We start from the raw sequence: 23,572 nt of genomic DNA on the forward strand, positions 1-23,572 counted from the left end.
CACAGAACCCCAGGCTACAGCAATAAGCCTGGTCTTTAAGGACTGTGGAAACAGGAAAGAAGATGTGGTTGGGGAAACATCGCAACAAAGTTGCAAACGAAGTGAAGCTGATAGTGTGGAAACACACCCCAGGATCTATTAGTAGATCTCTGGGTGATTTGCACTAGATCAGCAAGGATTTCTGACTCCCAATTGTTTAGAAATAGCAGCAATGAAGTGATTCTCTTCCCCTTTGCCCTAAATTATATTGCTGAAACAGGCATGATTTGTGTGTGTGGAAGGACTGTGAGTTCCTGTCTTTTGCACCAGACTCTGGTTCCTGCTCTAGTGAAAACAACCCTGAAGTTCGCCCACCCTTAATCTAGTCCACATACACAAAAAGAGGTTGCAAATGCTTCACAATATCCTTACACAACCACTCAACTAATTGCCACTGTAGCTTTTCTATACTAATAAAAATGCAGGTAACCAAAACATGCATCTTATGTTTATTGATTGTTTAATATTTATAAGACATTTCAAGTGGTTAGCTCCTTAAACAGTAGATGTGTTCCTACTAAGTGGCATTATATTTCTGCTGTAGATTTTATCAACCCTATCGATTTTAGCATCTGTGAAACCTCACAATAAGTTTTATCGTAGCAACTGAACATTTATATTAGATACTGAAGTGGAGTAAACATCCAACATATGAAATGCATGGCATTCTATCACAAGGCTGCAAGATTCACTTCTGAATAATACAGGCTTTCATTTTATAATCGGGTGATCCTACAACAAATACAGAGCATAATTAAAGCTAGAGAGGCCAACCTTTTCTTAAAGAGAAAGTCTGTTCCCACAAACAGGCTGGAGAATGCCAACTATACATCCTACCTACCCAAGCTGGCAAGAATTTTGCCACCTATTCCAATAAAATCCAGGATTTCACAAAGTTTGGTTAATGATTTTGTATCACTAATTCAGGAAAGAATGGATTAGTGATACATTCCAATTTTTTATTTCAATTTTTGGTTTGCTCATGCAGTGAGGAGCTAGTGGTTCAAAAAGCAACCCTGGAAACAAGTGGAAACTCTTGTTTCCAGATTGAGACAGGTCAGTGGAGTTTTCTTGTGCAAGCTCCACTGGCCTGCGCTGTTCCAGAAATGAGTATTTCTGCTCATTTCAGCTTGTTTTTAGAACCACTAGCTCCCCACTGCACCCGTGGTGGGTCCCACTAGCAGACGGGCAGCACTGGACACTGCCCCTAGTTTCAAGAAAGGACCTACTAGCTTTGCCAGTTTGTGTAAAGCTGAAGTAGCATCTTCAGTTAGGCAGTTCAGTTTCAGTAACTATTAAAATTATTAGTTATTACAATATGTTTTGTCTACATTGTTACAAAAGTAGCCCCACTATACACAAAACGAGATTCTTATTTTCTACTTTAATTTGAGAAAACAGCATTTGGGTCTCCTTGTGCAGACTTAATGCTACTGCAAATTTATTTCTAGATATTGCAGTAATATAGAAGTTATGGATACTTGAAACCATTTATATTAGAAGCAGCTAGATTTCAATTTTGAGTCTTAAGAATTAGAAAAATACAGCATCTGTTACTTAATATTTCTTTTTAAATAATTTACACCACACATTAAGGCTTTGGGCAATTCATTCACGTAGTGTCTTCAGTGTCCATTTTTTCTCTCTTTCTTTTCAATAGCTTTTGATTCATCCTTTCCTATAATTTTATATTCATCCAACACTGCATGGCCTGTTTCCTTCGCAGTTTTCTTCACCATAGCTTTGATTCCAATGTTGTCAATATTAAAAGCTGTCACACCAACGTTGATGGCGGAATTTACTGCGTTGTCTGTGGCATGGCCAGCTTCATCCCCATACCTTAATGTAAATAAGGAACATGTCAACAGATCTAAATATTTTGTATAACTAAGGAAAACTGTTATATGCACACCCCCATTCCCAAATGACAGCTCAACATTCATTTGAAAAACCTGAAATCAATAAGCATATAGACTGGCTTTATATCCTCTTGAAATCTTTCCAGAGCAGAAGTGACACAGAAGAGGATGATTTAAGACAATCATTTTTATAGGGCTGCTAATCTGTCCCAGATTTAATTAATTCTTCAGAGAATCAGTTTTCCCTCAGTCTTTTTAGCTACAGACCCCAAAGTTGTCCTTATACACGGTAGCTAGAAGAAAAGTTTTGTTCCCTCCAAAATAAAAGTTAAGTAGGATCTGAGATTTGTACTGAAGTTCTTAACTAATTTATGTTATACCAAATACTCTGAATAAGATGAATTTAAAAGCTCCAGGGTCATTAATTTATAAAGGATTATGAACTGTTAAAAAAAAGAAATGGGGATAGCAATCCTATGGTACCTAGACAGTGTCGGGGGGCGAGAATAGTTTGGATTCCTGGATCTGAGGTCAGAGTCAGCGCTCCAACCTCGGACCCAGGAGTCCAAGCTCCCCGCCCCCTCCCTCACAGCTGGTGTGGAGAGAACCGTGCCTGCTGCCTCTCCAAGGTAGCAAAGGTGACCTCAGACAGAAGGGAAGGGGAAAGGTTGCCACAGAGAAGAAGACCAGGATCTCTTCTCAATCATCCCAAAGTGCAGGACACAGAATAATGGGCTCAAGTTACTGGAAGCCAGATTCCAGCTGAACATCAGGAAAAGCTTCCTGACTGTTAGAGCAATATGACAATGGAACCAATTACCTAGGGAGGTGGTGGGCTCTCCCACACTGGAGGCATTCAAGATGAGTCTGGACAGCCATCTATCAGGGATGCTCTGACTTGGATTCCTGCATTGAGCAGGGGGTTGGACTCGATGGTCTTGTAGGCCCCTTCCAACCCTACTATTCTATAATTCTATGAATGTTCCCATGAGCAGGGAGAGGAGGAGACACTGCAGCAGGAGGAATCCTCCGGCCTCCCCAGCCTTCTTCCCTCCCCAGCGCCTCAGTTAGGTGAGTGAAAATGCAGAGCTAGAGGAGCGCAGAGGCAAAGATCGCCTCTGCCACACCTCCCGCTTTGCATGGGATGGTTGTTAAGTCTCCAAGTTTGGAGGCTTAAGGCCATCCCCATAGGAATGTGCCCTTAAGAAATCTTATGCTCCAGCACTAGCATAAGCCAATGTTTGTGCAACGTAACTACCTCTTGCTAGGGCAATGGGCAACGAAATTAAGCACCAAATCACTGCTTTCCCCCCATTGCCCTAGCAAAAGCTAGTTACATTGTGCCAGCGTTGGTTTATGCTAGCGCAACTTCGTTAGTGCTAGTACCGGGGAACAGTTAGATACTGCCCAGTTTTTCCAGTAGTCAATAAACTTTATTGTAAAATAGCAGCATCAAAGTCCACTTTCTTGCCCTGAAGAGTGAGTTAAGGGAATTTTTTTCTTATTATAATAGTGGGAATAGCCCTCTCCTACTATGAAGAGTGTTCGCTGTATGTTCTTAGTATATGCATGAATTATGACTGAACAGGTCCCTTTTCAGTTCTTGGTATTTCCCTTGATTAGCGTTGCTGCTGCTTCATTTTCCCCCCGTACAGAAGATATTCTCAATTATTCCCAACAGTGGAGGGAAGCATTACAACCCTACTCCAGTGATTATGTACTAGAAAAGACATTTTAGCTGCCAGGATTCATTGTGAAGGTTTGCAGTCCAGTTTAGCTTACGTTTATTCACATGCCAGTTTTGAGACAAACCTAAAAATACTAACAAATAATTTTAGACATTACCATGAGAGGGCAAACTATTACTTAACCAAACTGAGAAAAACACACTACAAAGGATCAACCCTGTAAGTAGCTGCAGTAATACTAGCAGCGCACAAGCAAGCTATCCTTTGCTAGACTTCCAGGGTGGCCAACTGAATTTTGAAGTCAAAATTTTGAACTCCCATATGAAGAAACTTATTGTTGTCAGAATAATCAAAATAATCTAGGTCATGACCAAATTCAGTAGTGAACGGCTTATTTCAGAACACACATTAGAACCAAATGGTAGAGAGCAGGATCCAATACTATATTCCTTAAAAGTTTCTTGTTAACAACATAGCAGCCTTATAATTAGAACTATAAAAGAGATTCAGCTATTGGGCGGTAGAAAAAGGTAATAAATAAATAAAATAATATTTGCCAAACACAGCAAATTTGATCAAATTAATTGGATATCAAAATATTTCCAAATTTATTAGTTTCGCCATGATATAATAAGCCAAATGCACCAGTATTAAAAGATAACAGAACTGATTCAAGCAGTACCAATAATAAAAGAAGAGTATTCACACCATCTCAAAACTGTAACTATACTACAGCAGTTAGACGTTTGCATAATTTAAATATTTATATTTAATGTGGGAGGGTAAAAAACAACCAAGTACATAAATATTTGATAGTAAAGCAGATCAAGAACAAGAATTAACATTAATGGAGGTACTTTAAATACTTCGTATAATGGTGAGGTTAACATTTAACATTACTGGCATAGCACCCCTAATCTCAAACAAGGAAGTGCTGTTAACAGAGTCACGAAGCCTAAGGCAGGGAGAGAGTTTAAGAGAGGGAGGTTACCTCTATTAAAGGCACCAGAAAGTTTGGGAAGAATGAAGACACCTTGGGATATAGTAGCAAGGAGACTGATGCTTAGTCCAAATTATCAGTCTTCAGTCCAGAAGAGTCCTAAGTATTTATTATACTGATTTATCCAAGCCATTTCACAAAATGAAAATACCCAATATATTCGGGGGATAAATTGCCCACCCCCAGCGTATCATGTAAAATTTTAGCAGTGAGCTAATCAACTGTTAACCTGAAACTGTCAGCAGCCTCTCCAAGGAGCTACACTGTAGAATGATCAAGTGAGAGGCAGCAAGATATTCTACTGTGGACTTTTCTCTAAATTATTTTGAGGGTGTTTGTTATATACTACTGTAGCTGTTTAGGTCAAAATCACATTACTGTTGCCTGATTTCTGGAACCCTTTAAATGCCCAGAGTTGGGGATTAACTCCGAGCGAGTTCTTCCAGGTTCTATGATTTTATAGTGTTACACAAACAGATGGGGTGAATACTCAAAGAAAGTTATCAAAACAATTGTTAGTTATAGATAACTGCAAGTTACTTATTGCTTTTCACTCTTAGTGGCCATTGAAGGCTGATCTCCTTTTTTCCTATTTTTAAATCTAAAATAAGAAGATTAACATGAATTGTAGCGCAGAAATAGAATATATTCTTCAGCCTTTCCAGTAATACTTCAGAGATGTGCCATTATTTTGGCACAAAATGATACAGCACAAATTAGGTAGACTCCACACTGGTAGAATTAAGGAGGGGACTTCCAAGTAAAGCCTTGCTAGTCATCTTTATAGGTAGAACAAATCAGAAGTGATATTTCAGAAAAATCTTTCAAGTTGGCACAGACATTTCCCAACAGTTCTCTATTTTGCCCCATACTGACTGCCAGCTCATTTCAAAAGTCATCTCTTTCTTTAACCCCAAAAGAATTTTGAACTGGAAAGCACTCCAAAACTAGACTTCATTTTATCCATCACATCGGAGATTGACTTTCAGCCTTGTTCACTTACATGCCATTTTTGTTCATGAACTCTGTTTTTTTTTTGTAGTCTTATTATTTTAAGTAATGAAAGAATATTTAACAAGTTTAATATTTCCAATTGCCTTCCAGATTTCAGCTTGTTCACTGTTCAAGCCTTACCTCTATTTTATCATCTTTTCAGTATCTGCATTATTCTTTCTTCTGTTTCTCTGTCTCTCTGTTTCATGTCAGTAATATGCAGTGCCACCTTCTCTCACTTTACACTTTGGTCATAACTGTTGCCAATAATTTGATTTTACCTGCTCTAGCCACTTGCCCAGCTCAGCTTCTAGGCTGTGTTTTTACTAGCCTGCCTGTTCACATATGTTATGCCTGGTATGGGTACCACTGAGGAAAATCAGAATCAACTCAAACTAAACCCAGTTTAGGTTATGTGAGTGGCTATTCACAACCCTCCCCTAATGTTTTGCACTGTATCTCTTTTCATGTTATCCTGCTACTCCCATCTGACAACACCCAAGTCATCTATCTCATTAAGTACTTCTTCGTGTAGGACAGTCCATTAAAAAAACCTTAGCCATTCCGTCTCCTCTGCATTTTCTTTTGAATGAAACTGCATGCAGTCACAGATGATCACTTATGTTATGTATATATACAGGCATTTTCCTCAACACAATTTGTCTCTACCACTGAAATACATCCAATTTCAGTATTTGAATCCCATTCTGTACTAGGCTAACCCAAAAACAAACGGGAGAAGATTTATTCAGTGAGAAACCAATTTAGGTAGAGAACATGGCTTGCTTAGAAGTGACCTGTTGCATCCTCCTTGGCCTTTACATGACAGCAGCAGTTGTGTTTAGAAGTAGAATTGCTCCAATTACACAGAAAAAGGGAGTGGGAGGTCCAATTACAATAAAAGGACATGCAGGCAGAACCCTTGCCCACCATTTACCTCCCTGAAGCCCCTCTGCTGAAGTGCTTTTCTGCCAGTCAAAGTCATTTCTGGTCCTGCAGCTCATCTGAGGAGAAAAGTGCTTGGGGAGAGAAAGGGATTGCAGGAAAGTAAGCTAAGGATGAAGGAGGCCTCTTCAGTAACACAACCCTTTCTTTATTTTAAATTTTATGCAACTGGGTAAGTTCCTTATTTAGATAAATGTAACTGCCACCCTCATGTCTAGTTTGGCTCTGACTAAAGCAAAGCATTTCTATTGTTTAATAAGACTGATGTGGTCACAATTTCCTAATATTCAAGCTTGATCAAAATATATTGGCCAAGCAGAAGCAAAAGTTAACTTACTTGTACTTGACCGTCTGAACCGTCTCTTTAGATACATTTTTAGCAATACATTTTGCAGCACTTTCCAAACCCTGCCATATTGTTGAAAACCCTGCAAAACAAGTCAGCTTATTGGAACCAGAAGACAGAGAACAAACAACATTTAATACAACTTATATCACACGTTGAGGAAAAGTTATTTTAAGACGAGTTACCTTGAACTCCACTTGCTGCTACAACCAGAGCACCATCAAATGTAGACTTTCCATCTTTGTCTTTCTTAAGGGATTCTGGAACCAGCTTGCTTCCATGCTTCTTGACATGAGGGGCTAACTCTCTTCCAACACAACTTGCTATAGAACACACACCTTCAACTAAAACAGAAAGCATGATTGAAACTGACATTTTAATTTCCTTAGATACTTGAGCCATTCAGTTCAGGGATCTGTTGAGTCTCATAAAAAAAAGTGTTGCATGAATGGTTCATTTCCCCTAACAATTTTTCTTGTGGAGGCAGCTGCAGATGCTGTGACACTTCAGCAAAGTATCTCCATTGGTTCTTAGTGCAGCCCAGATAACTAAGGCTTCTGAAAGACAATGCCACAGTTTCTACCTAGCAACAGAATAGACCTATAAAGCCCTACACGGCTTGGGACCGCAATACCTGACGGCACGCCTCTCCCAAAATGAACCTACCTGTACACTACCTTCAGCATCTAAGGCCCTCCTCTGAATGCCTCCTCCAAGGGAAGCTCGGAAGGCAGCAACAAGGGAGAGGGTCTTATCAGTGGTGGCCCCCCATCTGTGGAATAAGCTCCCTGATGAGGTCCGCCTGGCGCCAACTTTATTATTTTTTGGGCGCCAGGTTAAGACCTACCTCTTTTCCCAGGCATTTGGCAGCACATGATGAATTTTACTCAGTCCTGGATGTGTCTTTAGTTATGTCTGATAGTTCAATGTTGTTTTTAATTATATGTTGTTTCTGTATATTGTGTGCTTTTATGTGTTTTTTTTGTAAATAGCTTTTAAACTTTTTATATTGTATTTAATGTTTTAACTTTTGTAAACCGCCCAGAGAGCTTCAGCTATGGAGCGGTATCGAAATGCAATTACTACTACTACTACTACTAATAATAATAATCCCATTCCTATCAGACACAACTGCTTCAGACAATCACAAGCTTCCCCATCTGAAAAGTTTCACTATGAACAGAGATCACTTTCATCTCCATCCAACTATCAACAGGGCAAAGGACCATAACTCAGTGGTAGAGCATATGCTTTGCATGAAGATTCAGCACTTGGCATCTCAGGTTCAAAGGATCAGGTAGTTGGTTATAGGAAAGACCTCTCAGCCCTCTCAGAATAGACAATATTGGGCTAGATGGGCAAACAGTCTGACATGGTATAAGGCAGATTCCTATATCCCTCAACACTATCCAAAGGGGGTCCCCAACTTTCTGGACCTGTGGGCACATTTGGGGATTTGAGAAACTGCTGTGGGCACCACCACAAAATGGATCCCATGGAGGATGTGGCTAGTCACATAATGGCTGCCATCAGAGCCTGGCTAGTCAAAAGAGGTAGGGAGGACAGAAATATCATGTCTGTCCTCCCTACCTCTGGCTGGAAGGCAGGGGGAAATAGCAAGGCAGAGGTGCAGAGGGGAGAGAAAGAGCGAGGCTAGAGATGAGGAAGGGGGAGAAACAGCAAGATAAAGAGGTGAGGGAAGAGGAATTGTGAGGCTAGAGGCTGGGAGTGGAGAAAAACAGCAAGATAAAGGGGTGAGTGGGAGAGAAAGAGCAAAACTAGGGGCTAGGAAGGGCAAGAAAGAAGAAGGGAAGAGAGAAATAGTGAGGAAAGGGGTTGGGTGGAGAAATAGAGAGAGGGGAAAGGTCTGTGTGGACGGAAGAAGATTGGGTGGGGCCAGGAAGCAACCCTTTCCTTCTCTTCCTGCCCACTGATCAGTGGCAGGTAGGAAAGAGAACCTGGTGCACTAATGTTTTTCAAGTTATTAAAAATAATTTTTTGAAAGGGGAAGGGAGTGGAGCGCTTCGCAGGTGCCGTTGGAGGTCCCCAAAGGTGTCATGCTGCCCATGGGCACCGCACTGGGGACCCTGCTATACAAGCTGAACTGCAACAGCCCGAGATAACATTTCGGCTAGGGTGGAAGACTGACTTTGCAATTTCAAACTCCTTGGAATGCCATTGTTGATTACCAGAGGCCCCGATTAAGCTTAGCCCTTATGTAGACACGTCCAGCCATTTAAAAAGTGCGATGAAAACACTGTTATGCTAGTCATCTTTCAGGCACCTGGATGCAAGACTAAGGCAAGAGAAGGCTATGTCAACTTCTTCAGATTCTGCTTAGCCTTGAAGCTCACTGGGTGGCCGTGAGCCTGCCATCAACTCTCAGCCTAATGTACCTTTCAAGACCACTGTAAGGATAAAGTGGGATGACTTGCATTAATGCTCCCATAACCTACTTGGGAGAAGGAAAGGATGAAAATGGGTTAAATATGCCTAGCAGTATCTATGTTTGTGAGCAAGCAGCTGCTAGACTGTAGGATGTTTTGAAAAGAGTAGTGAAATTTAAGGACTTTTAAGTTGCAATCCTATGCATGTTTAGACAGAAAAAAAGGCCGACAATTCCCAGCATGCCCCAGCCACCCATGCTGCCTGGGGCATGCTGGGAGCTGTAGGCCTTTTTTTCTGTCTAAACATGCATACCATTGCACACTTAATCTCTCATTGAAAACTGCCATAAATAGCCTCATGTTAGAGATGCAGAAGGTCTATCTATGGTTTCACACCCTCCAAGTTCATGCAAATCCTTTAGTATAGACCCTTTTTTCTCAAAAGGACCGTGGATTTTAATCTAAATTATTGCATGCCCATTTTAAAAACCAAACGACAGACGGAAGAATTAAAGCATGTCAAGTTACCTCATAACTTTTCCCAAGGAAATCAGATATCCACGTCTTACCTAAAAACTGGCTGACTTTCACAGCTCCCCCTGTAGCTTGCTTTGCTACATGTAGCCCCTTTGCTACAGTTGGGTTGACTTCCAAAGGCTTCTCCTCCGGCTGAATGTGTTCTCTTAGTTTAGAAGCTCCTTTGTGGATTGCTTTCCCAGTATATTCTGCTCCTTTGACCAGGCCCCAGCTCACCCAGGATGCTCCTTTAAAAAACCAACCAATAACAGAGTGATGAAGCAGCTGCAGCATCAAGAAGTAGCACCCAGGATAGCATTTCCTTCCCGCTCACTACTCAAGTCCAGTTTAGTATCTTGAAAAATGAGTTGCGAGCTCACATATTAGTGCATCGCCCATATCTTCTTCAGTAGGCACAATCCCATCTTCCGCAGACAGGAGCGTGATGGTGATGACAGCAAATCTTTGCCTGCCTTGGTAGAGAGTCAGATGAAAGAAGAGCCTCTAACACTCCTAATAACAAACGCTACCTTCTTGGAAATGCACCCACTGGCTGCTGCTGACGTGGGATCTGTGGAATTGTGCTCTGTGAGCAAGATTAGCATTGGAGCTCACCCAGCTCTTTTTTGTCTCTGCTCAAAGAACAGGGACTATTCCACCATGACACTCCTCTTTGGGAACCCCACCACCACACACCCCTTTAAACAAGGCATCATGCCTTAGAGAACTGGTGCAGCAGTATCGTACCAGAGCATGCCATCTCTCCCATCCTCAGGTCAGGAGAGGCTGCACAGCGCAACTGTGATAGCACTTTAATGGTTTCCCCCAATGCCAAATGTTACTTCTGGTCCAAGACTTATACAGCAGCCATTAGGAAGCACTACTGCAAATGCTCAGAAGAAAATGTTGATCATGTTTGGAAAGGAACTAGAATTGCAGACATGATCTCCACCATGTTGGTTTAGAGCTGTTCTACACATGAATGAGACAGTAGAATTCTGGACTGCACCATTTCAGATTGCTGGTGGTGGGTATGTCATTTTTTAATGCTCTGTCACTCAGAAGCTCACTGCATGTAGTAAAAAAGCAGAAAAAGGAGTAGGCTTACTCCATACAGGTAAGATTTTTATGTAGGAGAGCATTCAGAAGTATGCCACCCCCAACCTGCAGCATGAAGTGGTACAGTCCAGAATTCTACCACCTTAGTCTATATCAGATGTAAACAGGCTTTAAGGTACTCTGGTCAGGTGTCCTCAAGTTTATTCATCCACCTGCATCATTAAGATCAAAAAGATGAAAATGGCTTTGGCTCTGTACACCTTGGAGGCTACCCATCTCTTTTCCTAAATACCACTGTAATTCCTAAGTTCCACCAAGAAATCCTCATATATACCCCAGGTTTACAAAATAAGTAGATATATGAGGTTGTTTCAGTAGCATTATTACTGAATTGGCAGTCCCTGGAGATTTGACAGACCAAAATATCCACTCGATGAAGCCTAAGAACCTATGAGGTTACAATTTGTTTTTCAGGCACCAACCTGCCATGGTGTTACTTCAGCTTATTTATCTTTTTAAAAGTATTTTTCTCAGGTTTTTAAAAAGGAGGCTGGAATACAAAGTTTAAAGAAGTAAAGAACTGTGTAATATGCGAAACAAAATCACAATTCTCATTCTTTTACTCTCCTCCTGGTCCAAAACCATGTTGATCAAAGAAACAATGTAGATCTTCATCTAATGAGAACTAGCCAAACAGAACCAGAGAAAAATTGTTCACCCTGTACACTACGTTTTGCCCAGAGAGAATGCCAAGCCATTCAAGAACTTTTCAATTCAGTTCTAAGCAGCCCAACAAACAGGTTATAGTCCAGGTAAAGTAGACATACAGTATAGCCCTAATAACAAACATTAACATCCTGTTACTATCAAGTGGTAAACGTTTCCATTGACAGATGGCATCCCTGGGTTTTAGCGCTGGATTGCAGGTCAACTATTTATGTAATTAACCTTATCTTTCAACCATTTGGTTTTCTGTCACCCCAGTGCTAATAAGATATTATCAGAGAATATAATTAAATGTGTGTGTGCATGTGTATACACACACACATATAATCTCACATACAAATTCCAAAAAGTTCTATTGTAGAATAAGCGGCTGGAATCAATAGTTTGTGACTATGCTTTTAGGATGGAAAACAATTTTATCATACTGCCATAATGAAGTTAAACTACATTAAGCATCTATACTATCAATTCTGAGGGTACCTGTTAAGATTCCATGGGCTACTTTCTCACTCCAGTCAGGCAACTCTCTCTCTCTTTCTTCAGGCACTGGATGAATAGCTACAGTCTCACCCAGGTTGATGACATCGCTTGAAGCTTCTGCAGGCTAAAAGGATGAAATACATATCCAGGAAAATATAATTGCAAGATCAAAAGCCAAAGCATGAAGTGTAAATTAGTCCCCAAGTTGGCCAACAAAAACATTAACGTTGCAACTAGCATGTCTCCCATTTTGTGCTAAACAAGCTACTGTTTTTAGAAGGCTACTACATTTGGCTTAAATTGGGGGAGGCTGGAACTTGTGGATCTAATGAAGTGCCTGCTATCTCCCCACAACCCTGAATAATTTGACCACTGGTATATTATTTGCTACAATTAAGGGATTCAGTCATCTTTTCACAGTTGTGTTTCTATTATAATATTTACAACAACCAAAAATTCACAGAGTTTCTTAGGGTGCAATCCAATGGCTGCTAGACAGTGGCTAGACAGCCACAGGATTTTTCGTTATCTGGGAACTGACCTCTGAGCCAAAGCTCTGAGGTCGGTTCCCAGAAAACTACCTCCCTCCCCACTCCCCCTCCTAGGTGGCGCGGTTCGTCCCCGGCTCCGCACTTGTAAGCAGCATGGAGCGGGGCAAAAGGGGATGTTCATGGGGCAGGGACAGTGGAAGTGCTGTTATGACACTTCCTATGCGCCATCCAACCTCCCCCCATGCTCTGTGGTGCCCCGGCTAGACAACCAAAATCAGCCATCTAGCCGCAAATGCAGGGCGGTGGGAGCATGGAGGAGAGGATCCCATCTGTACTCTGCCCACACTGCATTGGATAGTCAGTCGCTGCCAAGTTCGGAGGCGGCCAACTATCCCCATAGGATTGTGCCCTTAGGTCACTTGAGGACAGCTAAATTGTGAAGTGTCGTGCCTGATTAACAGTATTCCAAGTTATTTTACATGAATAGGAACATTTATCTTGTTCCTGCCTAACCAGCTTTTAGATGTCAGATCAAGGCAGCCCGGCTCTAGAGGGTGAATTGGGATTAACCAGTTACCTTTCCCCACCCCCCACCCCCATTTCTTTTGCTCCAATTAATCCAGCTACTTAGTTCTACTTAGTTCTAATTATGCGTTTTTAAAATATAGTATGATTTTATTAGCCAAATTGGGGCTTTTTAAACTAATAAAATGCAGGTTATACACAAATTATTTACATTTAAGAGCAAAAACGAATGGGGCTCAAGTCAACCTTTCACTTTCAATTTAAAGGGAAGTCCATTTTTTCTTCATTTGGTATTGTTAAGCATCCCCTACACTGCATCTCTTTGTTCACTGAGTCAGGACTACAAGCATAAAGCTTTTTTTATGATGCAGGGGGGCAGGGGGAGAAAAAGGGTGGATTTACTCCTACATGTTTTCCCTTTCCTAATTTACAAACAGAAGTGCATTCATTTCTTTGTTCTTGTGGCTTTGCACACTGGCACAGCCATGAACAGGACGAAGCTGAGCATGTGATGGTGGCTTTTGTTAGAGGGGACAGCCCCACTATAAGCCAAAGATTTTGGATCAGAAACTAGACATCAACCCATAGTTGAAGAAGTAGCAACAATAAAGATGGGTCGACAAGTGCATCAAGATCTTATTTTAACAATACATTGCATTATTATTAGCGAGGAGAGGGAGAAGAGAGTGAAACCAAGCTATTATCATGAGTATGTAAATTCACAGCTTCAGAATTGCTATATTATTTTGACACCAGTAAGCTTCAATTCTGATACAATACCTTTCTTCTGTGTCAAAAATTTCACTCAACCAGATGCATAGGGATATAGAATGCAAAATCTACATGGATGTTGAGTTCCAACATTTTCCCATGAACATGTGAAAAAACGTATTATATTATAGATCAGACCCTTGGTAGAACAGGGTGGTATATTGTACAGTAGTGAACAAAAGCAAATATGAGTCACTTCCTAAAAATGCTGAGTTGCCACCTATTTTGTGTATATTGCCTACATTTTACATGCTTATCAGTTAAAAATAGCCTGCATTTATGTGAACAGCAAGCACTAAATATAAGCAACTGATGTGGATTTCTAATTAATCCTCTACAAGCTCTTAAATTGAGTCACTGTGAAACAGAAATAGGTATTTGATAACTCGGACTAAAGCTCAATCAATTTTGTTAAGTCATGCCGTTGTTGTACCATTGCGAAGTATATCCTCCAAAGCATGTTTAGAAGAGTTCTGTATAGGACTATTATCTAGAGTTCACAAGATCAATTGTAATATTATTCCCTTTTTAAAATCAATTTATCTAAATAAGCTACATTATGCTGAATTTGGCTGTGTGACAATACACTTTAAAAATTAAGACATTTGATTAGAATGTTTGACAGCACTAAAGATCTCTCAACCCAGAATGTCACAATCTTCAAAAAAAAAAACATGGGCAAATAAGTAAAGAACTAAATGGCCATCTTTCTTCTAGAACTTTTTCATGATTCCTGCGAAGATTGAATTGTTCAACTATTTAAAAGTCTTAAAATGTTGGTTCTTGGTTTGTAAGAAGCACTTCAACCACCATTTCCCAGTTTGGACCATCACAGGAAACTAGTTTAACAAAGGACTATATCTTCTCGAAGCCGGGAAGACAGGATGAGAGAATGGAGTGCAGAGGCACAAGAATTAATTCTCACTCCAATAAACTGATTATAGCAGATTAAGATAGTTACATCTGAACCAAGCCAGTGTTGTAGATGTCCATGAACAAAGACCGACATTCTTGCATCAACAATAATCATGCCAATCCTCCATAAAAAAAATTCCCCCAGAATTACTGACAGAACTAGTTTCCAGTTCAGACCTGGTTTCTATGATCTCGCTAAGAACTGAAGATGTGCCCGCACTGAGTTTTACCTACACCTTGGGCCATCTCATAATTTACGTCCTTCAGCTCATCTATTCCTTCCCTGATAAATGGATACATGTATTTTTGTATACTTGTCATACTAATGTAGGTTGCCAAGAGTTAACTCTGAATCTTTTTTATTTTTAGAAATATACACAATATTTTCAATGTTTCAATATTGTTGGTGCCATGAGAGCCATTGTTGGTGGCATATACATTTAACAATAAATAAACTTCCCACATCACAAACAAAGGCAATTTCTATTTCTTAAATTTAACATGTGCTCACTTAGTAAAAGTTTGCCACCTCTTTTAAGTTGTAGCCCTAAAATTTACCTTGGCTCTGAGATCAGATCTCTGTTTTAACAGATCCTCAAAAAGCTCTTTGTAAGATCTTGAGCGTTCTGACGGTAACCCTATTCCCTCATGGGATCCTGGAACCTGTGGTACCATATCAAGGACATTAATAGATTCACAAGTGAAGGCTCAACAAAGAATCTGTTCTGCACTATAGCACAGTAACAGGTAATAATATCACAAAGTGCAGGGAGTTATCCTTCTTATGAACTGCATACAGATGGACTCATGCATTAGTAAAGATCTCCATGTGTTTGTAGAATATGTGAACAAGTAATTGCAGGATCAGGTTGCTCACCATCTGATAGCTAGTTCTCCAGCTGACTGAAGCCAATGTTTTAAGAAAGAGGATAGTATGATTTAAGTCATTAAAACAAATGACAGGCTTTCAATTCTTTTGGCAATTTATTTTAATTTCACTGCTAAAAATCTGCATTTCTAATTGGAAGTTTGCCTCCCAAACTCTACCAGCTAGATTTCCCACCTCCTTAACAGTGACCTTGTTTGCTAGAGTGATGGACCTTCAAATAACTTTTCATTATATTTCAAGATTAGACCGTGATCAAGCTGCCTCCTTGTGATCTTATAAGGAGATTTCCAAAGGCAAGTCCTTGCATTGGTGATAATGAAATTCATTTATTGTGCTCCACAAACCAGACAATTTCAGGGCTAACCAGTGTCATTTTTGCATTGTTGTGTGTTAAATTACTCTGCTGGATGGCATAATGCTAGTGTTTACCTGCACTCTGAGATCAGACATCTGTTTTAGCAGATCTTCAAATAGTTCTCGGTCAGCAGCTGGAAGTTCCGAAGATAAGACTACTCCCACATATGATCCTGACACCTGAGACATCATGTCAGGGAACATATAGACTCCAGTGTTACAGGAGAGGGCAGGTGACTGATTGTGCATAAGGGGATACAGCCAGTCACAAACCTGGAAGAGAGAAGGCCAAAAGGACATTTTGAACTGAACACTGCCCTTTATAATGAATAATACATTAGTACTTCAGAGTTTTCAAGTTTAATAGCAAGCATTAAAGAACCAGTATGTGGAGTTGTAAACAAACAAACCTAACCATTGAAAACTGAACTACTGTTATAGTTTTGGTGTGTTGCTATTTTCCCCGGGGGAAGGGGAAGCTCCAAAGACTGCTGCAAAATAAAGCTTTCATTGTACAAAATGTAGCTTCAAGAGCACTTAGGAACATGCTGTGGTTAAGACTCCTTGCAGCCTGGATACCAACCCTGAACATGGGCCTTCAATTCTTGAATTATACTATTAAAGTCCTATGTAAAGCTTCTCCACACCAGGCTTTTTATCCTGCAACTTCACCAGGGCTTCTGCTTCCGGATTCTTTGTGGGATTAATAATGGCTCCTTCACATGAGTTTCCTCTTTTCTTTCCCAGGGATTGTTCTATATGTTTCATTATACAGCCACTAGATGGCACTGCTATTATAGCGCAACTCCCTCTTTATACAGACCAATTCAAATAGCGTTTTTTTATTAGCTCATTATTTCCATTTCAAATAAAGCTGCAGAAATGGTCAGAAAGCACAGGAGGGGCCCTAGAGGGTGCCAACGTCATGTAAGGGACCCAAAAACATCCGTGAGTAACCAGTCTTGATTGCAGGATAAAAGCCCTGTGAGGAAAAGCTCATAGAGATGTGAAGGCTTGTGGGGGGGAACCCTGGAAAAATTCAGAAAAAAATTCAGAAAAATTCAGAAAAAAGAGTTTCCCCCAGATCTTAAAAAAAACTTGGGAAATAATTTTTTTTTAAAGATCCCCCCCCTCTTCTGTTTTTCTTTTCCAGGCCTTCACATCTCCAGCTCTATGCCATTAATACTGGGAACCTTGTAAGTGAATGTACAGGCACACAGGGAGTGTCTTCCAAAGAGAGACTTTTGTAGTAGAGGACCCAATTACTAGGAGCAGTTTTTCATACTGTAATGGTTTTTACTGAAGCTAATGAAACACATATGGGTGTTTTGTGCTTATAAGGATATAAGGAATTGCTTTATATTAAGTCAATACTCTTCTGCCCACAGACCCAGCTTTAAGCACACCAGCATGAACAGGACTTCTCCAGCTTTTCCCAATGCACAATGAAAGCTGAACCAAGCACATAGCAAAAGTGTACACAAGTGACTGCACAATTTTTTCACACATCTAAAAGGAGCTATCACATACATGTTAGCTCGTTGCCCAAAGAGACCCCACCTCAAAAGAAAAGAATGAAAAAAATTAAGAAATTTTGGAGAAATAGATCTGCTTCTTTATTAAAGATTTTTTTTTTTAATTGTCAATGATGATCTCATGGCAATCCAACATACACCTGGCACGCAAGAATTAATTCTGCCATGAAACCCCTGCACAAATGTATATGACTGTGGGGCATGTTCTGAATTGTACACTGTGTTTGAACTGAGCACTGACCAGCCATTTGGGGCTTCACTGTGATCCTGCATGAATGGAGAGTGCACCTCAGAACACTTTCCAGTAGCTGTGCAGTGCAGGGGATGATTGGCAACGGATGGCAAGGTTTCAGCAGCTTGTCTGGCATTACAAATATTCTCACTGAGGAACTTCCATAAGCTTCCATGGAACACAGGTTGAAAATCACCGTTTTTGAACAGTACAAGTAGATGAGCTTTGGCATCCCAACAGCTACTAATAACACTAACCCATGGTTTGGGTTGTTGAGTTCTGGGTTGTCTTTATGTGTGAATGCAGCCACATGCACACATAACCACAAACAACCAAAAAAGAGAACCCACAGTTTGTTGTTGGGTTGTGAATTCTGGGTTGTTTAAACCATGGGTTGTTGTTATGTGTGAACCCAGAACTGTGGGTTATTTCAGCAGGCTATAGAGGCAGGCAAGAGCAATCAAAATCCCAGCTCCTCTACATGCCAGTACTACAGCACCGCAAAGGCATTTGTGATACAGGGAGCAAGGAGGCAAAGGAGGAGGGAAACAAACAACCCAGGGATTTGAGAAAACAAACCACAGTTTGTTTGATCATCTGCCAGACAAATCTTGGGTGGGACAACATAAATAAACTATGGGTTAGTGTTATGTGCAAACCAGGTCACTGGTACCTCCTTAAAGAACCCGCCAAATGGCTGTAGCACAAGCAGAACTCTCGGCCTTACCTGAAGGAAAGCAGGGGGGCGATTCTGGGCTGCTGCAGCATCAGTGTCCAAGAACTTCACAATGCGAAGGTATCCAGGATATGACGGAGCACTGACTTGTCCATCAGGGGCCACGTAGAATATCTGCACACCATGGGGAATGAGGATCAATTCATCAGCATCTACTCCAAGACTCTGAACAGGAGGCGGCTGTGTGCACTTGGTGTAGAAATCATCTCCAACGGATGAGAACTCTCCAGAATCTGTCCCATATGAGACGGTGTAGTGCCCATCAGTGGCTTCAGGGGTATAAGCAGGAGGTGCTTCAATGGACAGTGAAGATGAAGGACTCATCACAGTGAACTGCCCTTGACTTGTAGATCCACTGGCTGCAAGCGGCTGAGATGGTGACATTAGTGAATTTGGTACAGGAGGCCTCTCTGGATTTTCTTTGGGTGGAATTGCTGGATATAACCGAGGCATCTCTTTAGGGGGACACACCGCAATGGGATTAGGTTGCGCATTTTCATCCAGAATGCTCAAGCGAGCACTGACATTTTGTAGAGTCTCTCTCATTTTTTGCTGCATTTGCCTGGCAGACTCCCACTGGGCCCCCATGCATTCAGGACCTTGGGATGGAATGCTAATTCCCCTGAGCAAGTGGTTGTGACCCTTCTTGTAATAATTCCTGGCTTCTTCCTTCTGTCCCACTTCATCTGTATTCAGGGCTTTATTAATAAACACAAACGCTTTCTTATATTCTTCTTTGATTGCCTTCACGTGCACATCTTCTTGCATAGCTGAATCCTGCTCTTGATCCATTACTGCAAACTGGAACACAGCATGAATAGCTGGAGACATAAGGTAGAAGAGGACACGTCTGTTAGAGTATACCTATTATATGGGTGTGTGTGTGAGAGAGAGAGAGAGAGAGAAAGAGAGAGAGAGGGGTGGGGGGGTGGGAAGACTGAAGCTACAATGTTGGGTATAAGAGGCTGTAAAGTCTTGAATTAAGCATCAAGGATATCTAGTGATCCTAATTTACTGAAGAACAGGTTTCCTTGTCTTTAAAGGGATATTACCTCAATCTGCAGAATTATGATACTGGCCTCTTCTTATTGTTGTGCGTTTCTAATTAACCTTTGAATTTACAACAAAAAAACCTACGCACCTTCATAAGGGTTTGTACTGATTTGGGGTCTGATTCTGTCAGATCCCAGTCATCACATTCTTTTGATGACATTCAGTCATCACACCAAGATGAAACAAGCCACTTGTGCAAAAGATGACAGTTTATTGATAGAAAATGGATGCAGAATAGATACATGCAAAGGAAGTTCATACCTCCTTTCAGGTGACAAGGCAGATCTTTGCCACACCTTGAATGTCTGAGTCCCCAAGACAGACAAAAACCGTTCCTTAGGACCCTGCGCATTTCTCTAGGATGGTAGCACGCATATTCCTCCTTAGAGCAAGACTGAAGGGCAGGCCAGCAAGCTGGATCTTATAAGTTTCTCTGCTAGACGCCTCCTTCTAGCCCATGAGCAACGCCTCTCCCCCTCCTCTCTCAAACTAACAGGCTTACACACACACAAACATGAGAAGGGGAGCCTCTCTCTTACCCAAAAGGTTCTCAAAACATTTAGCCTGAGAATCTAATTGCCTTTCAGGTGGGGGAGTCTCCCCACTTCTCTGTGAAACAAGCTGTCCTTCTTGAGGTAACCAGGCATATGCACAGTCGTTGATATACAAAACTGCGCTTGCTTGATACCCATTAAAAGTATGTGAGAGGCTCACTATAGAAGCCCCCCTGCCCCCATCAAGGGGCCTACCTCCCTGCTATAGCCTGAAGTGGTACAGTCCACACACAAAAATACTGTATGATATTGCTGATTTTTAAACTGGCCCTTACACTGATCATAAGAAATATTACTTGCCACCAGTACTTCCATACGTTAGATTAATGCAAATAGGAAGGACGCATGCAGCTTGAGACACATAAGAACAGAAGAGCAGCCATGCTAGATTAGGCCAAAGGCCTTTCTAGTCCAGCATTCTGTTTGCACAGTGGCTCTCCAGCTGTCTTCTTTGTGGGCTTCCCATAGGCATGGGTGTAACTGCAACTCCTCCCACTATCCACTTTCACCACATCATACACCTCTATCATGTCTGCCCTTATTTGCCTTTTTTTCTAAGCTAAACAACCCCAAATGTTGTAATTTTTCTTCATAGTGCAGTTGCTCCAGCCCCTTGATAATGTTGCTTGCCCTTTTCTCCTCCTTTTCCAGCACTACAATATCCTTTAAGAGCTGTGGTGACCAGAACTGTACACAGTATTTCATACATCATTGCGTCATAGATTTGTATTGTTCTATTTTCAATTCCTTTTTTTAATTATGGCCAACACAGAATTTGCCTTGTTCATAGTAGCACACAGCTGTGCTATCGTGTTCTAAGCATTCAAATGTACAGCATGTTTCTAAGCATGTTTACTCAAAAGTTAGTCCCACTGAGTTCAATAGGGCTTCCTATTGTGCTTTGGATGAATATGAACTTGAGCACACTCCAGGAGAGAGTGGAGGATAGGAAGGCCTGGCGTGCTATGGTCCAAGGGGTCACGAAGAGTCGGACACGACTGAACGACTGAACAACAACAATTGTGCTTTGGATTTTTAGAGTAGCTAAATCCCAGCCCAAAAGTCCTTTTGGGACAAGAAAAGCCCCTAGAAATAAAGATAGTAGTTCAAAAACTGTAACTATAAAAACATGAAAGTGTCAGTTTTGAGAAAAACAAACATTAGGAGTATTCAGGGGGAAAGATGGCTTTGGAGAGTGTGAGAGTTCTGCCACAAATACAGTTGTAAACACATGATATTTCAGGCCAAAGTGCTCTTTGGTGTTTGCTCTAACAGCAATAAATATGCAACAGATTGGGCCGCTAAATAGCGATCATCAGCAGGGCACATGAGAGAGGAAGTATTCTGGTCACCAGCTTTTGGTGGACTGGAGCCAGCTTTAGGGCTCTAAAGTTCAACCTCAACTTCACTTGGGCAGAATCATTCAGACAGTTAGCAAGCCCCCTGGAATACTATCAAAGGGCATGGTCTGAAGGCAGATGATACACCACCTCGCTGAAGCTAGGGAAGGGCTGTAGCTCAGTGGTAGAGCACATGTTTTGTACGCAGAGGGTCCCAGGTTCAATCCCTGGCATTTCCACATAGAGTTTGGAAAGAATCCTGCCTGAAACCCTGGAGAAGCACCGCCAGCGAAGACAATACCCGTGTAGGAGAACCAATGGTGTTACTCAGCTTCCTATGTTCCTAGGTCGGCCTGGATCTGCTCAGTGCCCACATAGCAGATCACTTGGGAACCCCATATATACCATCTTTACTTCTATGATTGAAGAAAGGCGGGATATAAATGTACTAAATAAATACTGACCCCCCCCCCTTTCCAAATCTACTACTTATGGACAATATATCTCATAGCAAGGCAATCAAATATCTTGTACGATTTGGAAAACAACAGCAACACGGTACTATGGCGGCTTTAACTTTAACTACTCCCCCATCCCCAAACTATGGCTGAAATCCTGTGCACATTTTACTTAAAAGCAGTCTTCCCCAACCTGGTGCCCTCCAGATGTTTTGGACCACAACTCCGAGCATTCCTGACCATTAGCCATGCTAGCTGGGGCTGATAGGAGTTGAAGGCCAAAACATGTGGAGAGTACTAGACTGGGGAAGGCTGCTTAAAAGCAAATCCTGTCGAACTCTATGGAACTTGCTTCTGAATAAACAGACAGAACAACCTAATCCTACACACGTTTACTTGGAACAAGATACCATTGGACGAAGTCGCTTAATTCTTACTGAACAGCCACAGAATCAGGCTGCGAAATAACAGTAAATCATCAATAACGCACTTAAAAGGTGCCGCTAAGAGCAAACGTTGACTGTCTACACTACCAGCCGGGCGATCGGCTGCTTGCTATATTCAAAGATGTCTCTTTACGCGCGTGCACACACACATACACACGACAAGAAAGGTCCCCAAGACTTAAACTGAGCCTGGATTTACCAGGGCGCAATCCCCGGAGGTTTTTTCTTTTCTTTCTTTTCTTTTCTTTTCTTTACACCAGGGCATCTCTTTCAGAAGCAGGGCCTCTAGCCATGCACAGACTGCATTTTCAGCAGCAATGACGGGCTACCACGCATAGGGAATCAAGAAGGTGGGGTGGGGGGATCCGGCAGAAAGCGCACCTCAAGAAGCGAATCTGCACCACGGGGAAGTTGTCGCTTTCTTGCTCTTTCCTTCTGCTACTGCCGCTGGGTCCCTCCCCCGCTTTCCCCTTCACTCACGGGACCCGGGAGGCGACGACCTTCCTCCGGGCTCGGCAAAAGAGAAACAAGCACCCGCTCGGGCGCACGCGGAAAAAAGACCCTCCTCGAATTGTGGCTGCTGCAGCTGCAGCTGCTTCAGCTGTTGGTGCTCCAGCGCACGCCCGGTCACGTGAGCGGCTGTCGCCAGCCAGCCGCCGCTGGTTTCGAGCCGATCCTTTCCTCCCGCTAGAAGCTTCTGAGCGCTCCTCAACCGCCGCCGGGCGCCAGGGGGCGCCGCCGGGGCTCGGCCTGAGGCGCTCTGCTTATGCTCCGAGGGCGCCATCCTACGCAGGTTTAGGCAGAAAAAAGGCCCTCCAACTCCTGGCGTGCCCCAGCCCTAATATAAATAAATACGCCGCGGATCTGAATCGATCGTCTATAATCCGAGTTTAATGTCATGGCTGCCCTTCTACCAGGAATTCTGGGAAGCGTAGTTTGAGGGAAGCGTAGACACCGTGAGGCAAAAAGGCGGTTCCCAGGCAGGTTTATCGACTGGAGGGAGGGAGGGACTTCGCCTGGCTGCTTCTGTGCCTGTCCCAGGAGGTTGTTTCCGTGTTCGAATATTCACAATGTTTATTTAACTGTTACGTTTCCACACACAGCCAAACTCTCGTACACAAAATACAAAACATACCATTAAGAAAAAAGAAAGAAAAACTACAGATATGTATAGGCACATACATGTGCAATAACAAATAATTACAAAACAAAATCCAAATCTATATAAAATACTC

General features: G+C 41.8%; 1 protein-coding gene across 12 annotated transcripts; it reads right to left on the reverse strand.

The window, feature by feature from the left end:
• Positions 1-474: 474 nt before the first annotated feature.
• SPART (spartin) lies at positions 475-22,962 on the reverse strand. 12 transcript variants are annotated; one of them, XR_014789028.1, is made up of 9 exons: positions 22,818-22,962; positions 18,478-19,307; positions 16,059-16,256; positions 12,039-12,162; positions 9,827-10,021; positions 7,056-7,214; positions 6,862-6,952; positions 1,544-1,878; positions 475-1,034 (listed from the first exon to the last, which is right to left on the reverse strand). XR_014789028.1 is itself a non-coding variant. In XM_084843022.1 (9 exons), exons 2-9 carry the CDS (start codon positions 19,276-19,278, stop codon positions 1,665-1,667), a joined length of 1,887 nt encoding a protein of 628 aa, XP_084699148.1. In that variant the 5' UTR covers positions 19,279-19,307; positions 22,818-22,962; the 3' UTR covers positions 475-1,664. The 12 variants fall into 12 exon arrangements, 9 of the variants coding, with proteins under 9 accessions (XP_084699148.1, XP_084699151.1, XP_084699152.1 ...); XR_014789029.1 differs by having other exon boundaries at positions 1,265-1,878; positions 22,719-22,962; XR_014789030.1 differs by lacking the exon at positions 6,862-6,952 and adding an exon at positions 15,299-15,403 and having other exon boundaries at positions 1,265-1,878; positions 22,719-22,962.
• Positions 22,963-23,572: the final 610 nt, after the last annotated feature.

The sequence above is a fragment of the Heloderma suspectum genome, chromosome 3 (assembly GCF_057233095.1).
Source record: "Heloderma suspectum isolate Gila_16-S chromosome 3, 16-S_ref, whole genome shotgun sequence".
In the NCBI taxonomy this organism is placed as follows: domain Eukaryota; kingdom Metazoa; phylum Chordata; class Lepidosauria; order Squamata; family Helodermatidae; genus Heloderma; species Heloderma suspectum.

Coding starts and splice junctions, on each gene's coding strand:
- SPART (XM_084843022.1), bottom strand. CDS start 19,278: ATGGATCAAGAGCAGGATTCAGCTATGCAAGAAGATGTGCACGTGAAG. Junction 12,163..15,298: donor GATCTGATCTCAGAGCCAAG/GTAAATTTTAGG, acceptor TCATCCTTTTAG/CCTGCAGAAGCTTCAAGCGA. Junction 10,022..12,038: donor AGCCCATGGAATCTTAACAG/GTACCCTCAGAA, acceptor GGTTTTTTAAAG/GAGCATCCTGGGTGAGCTGG.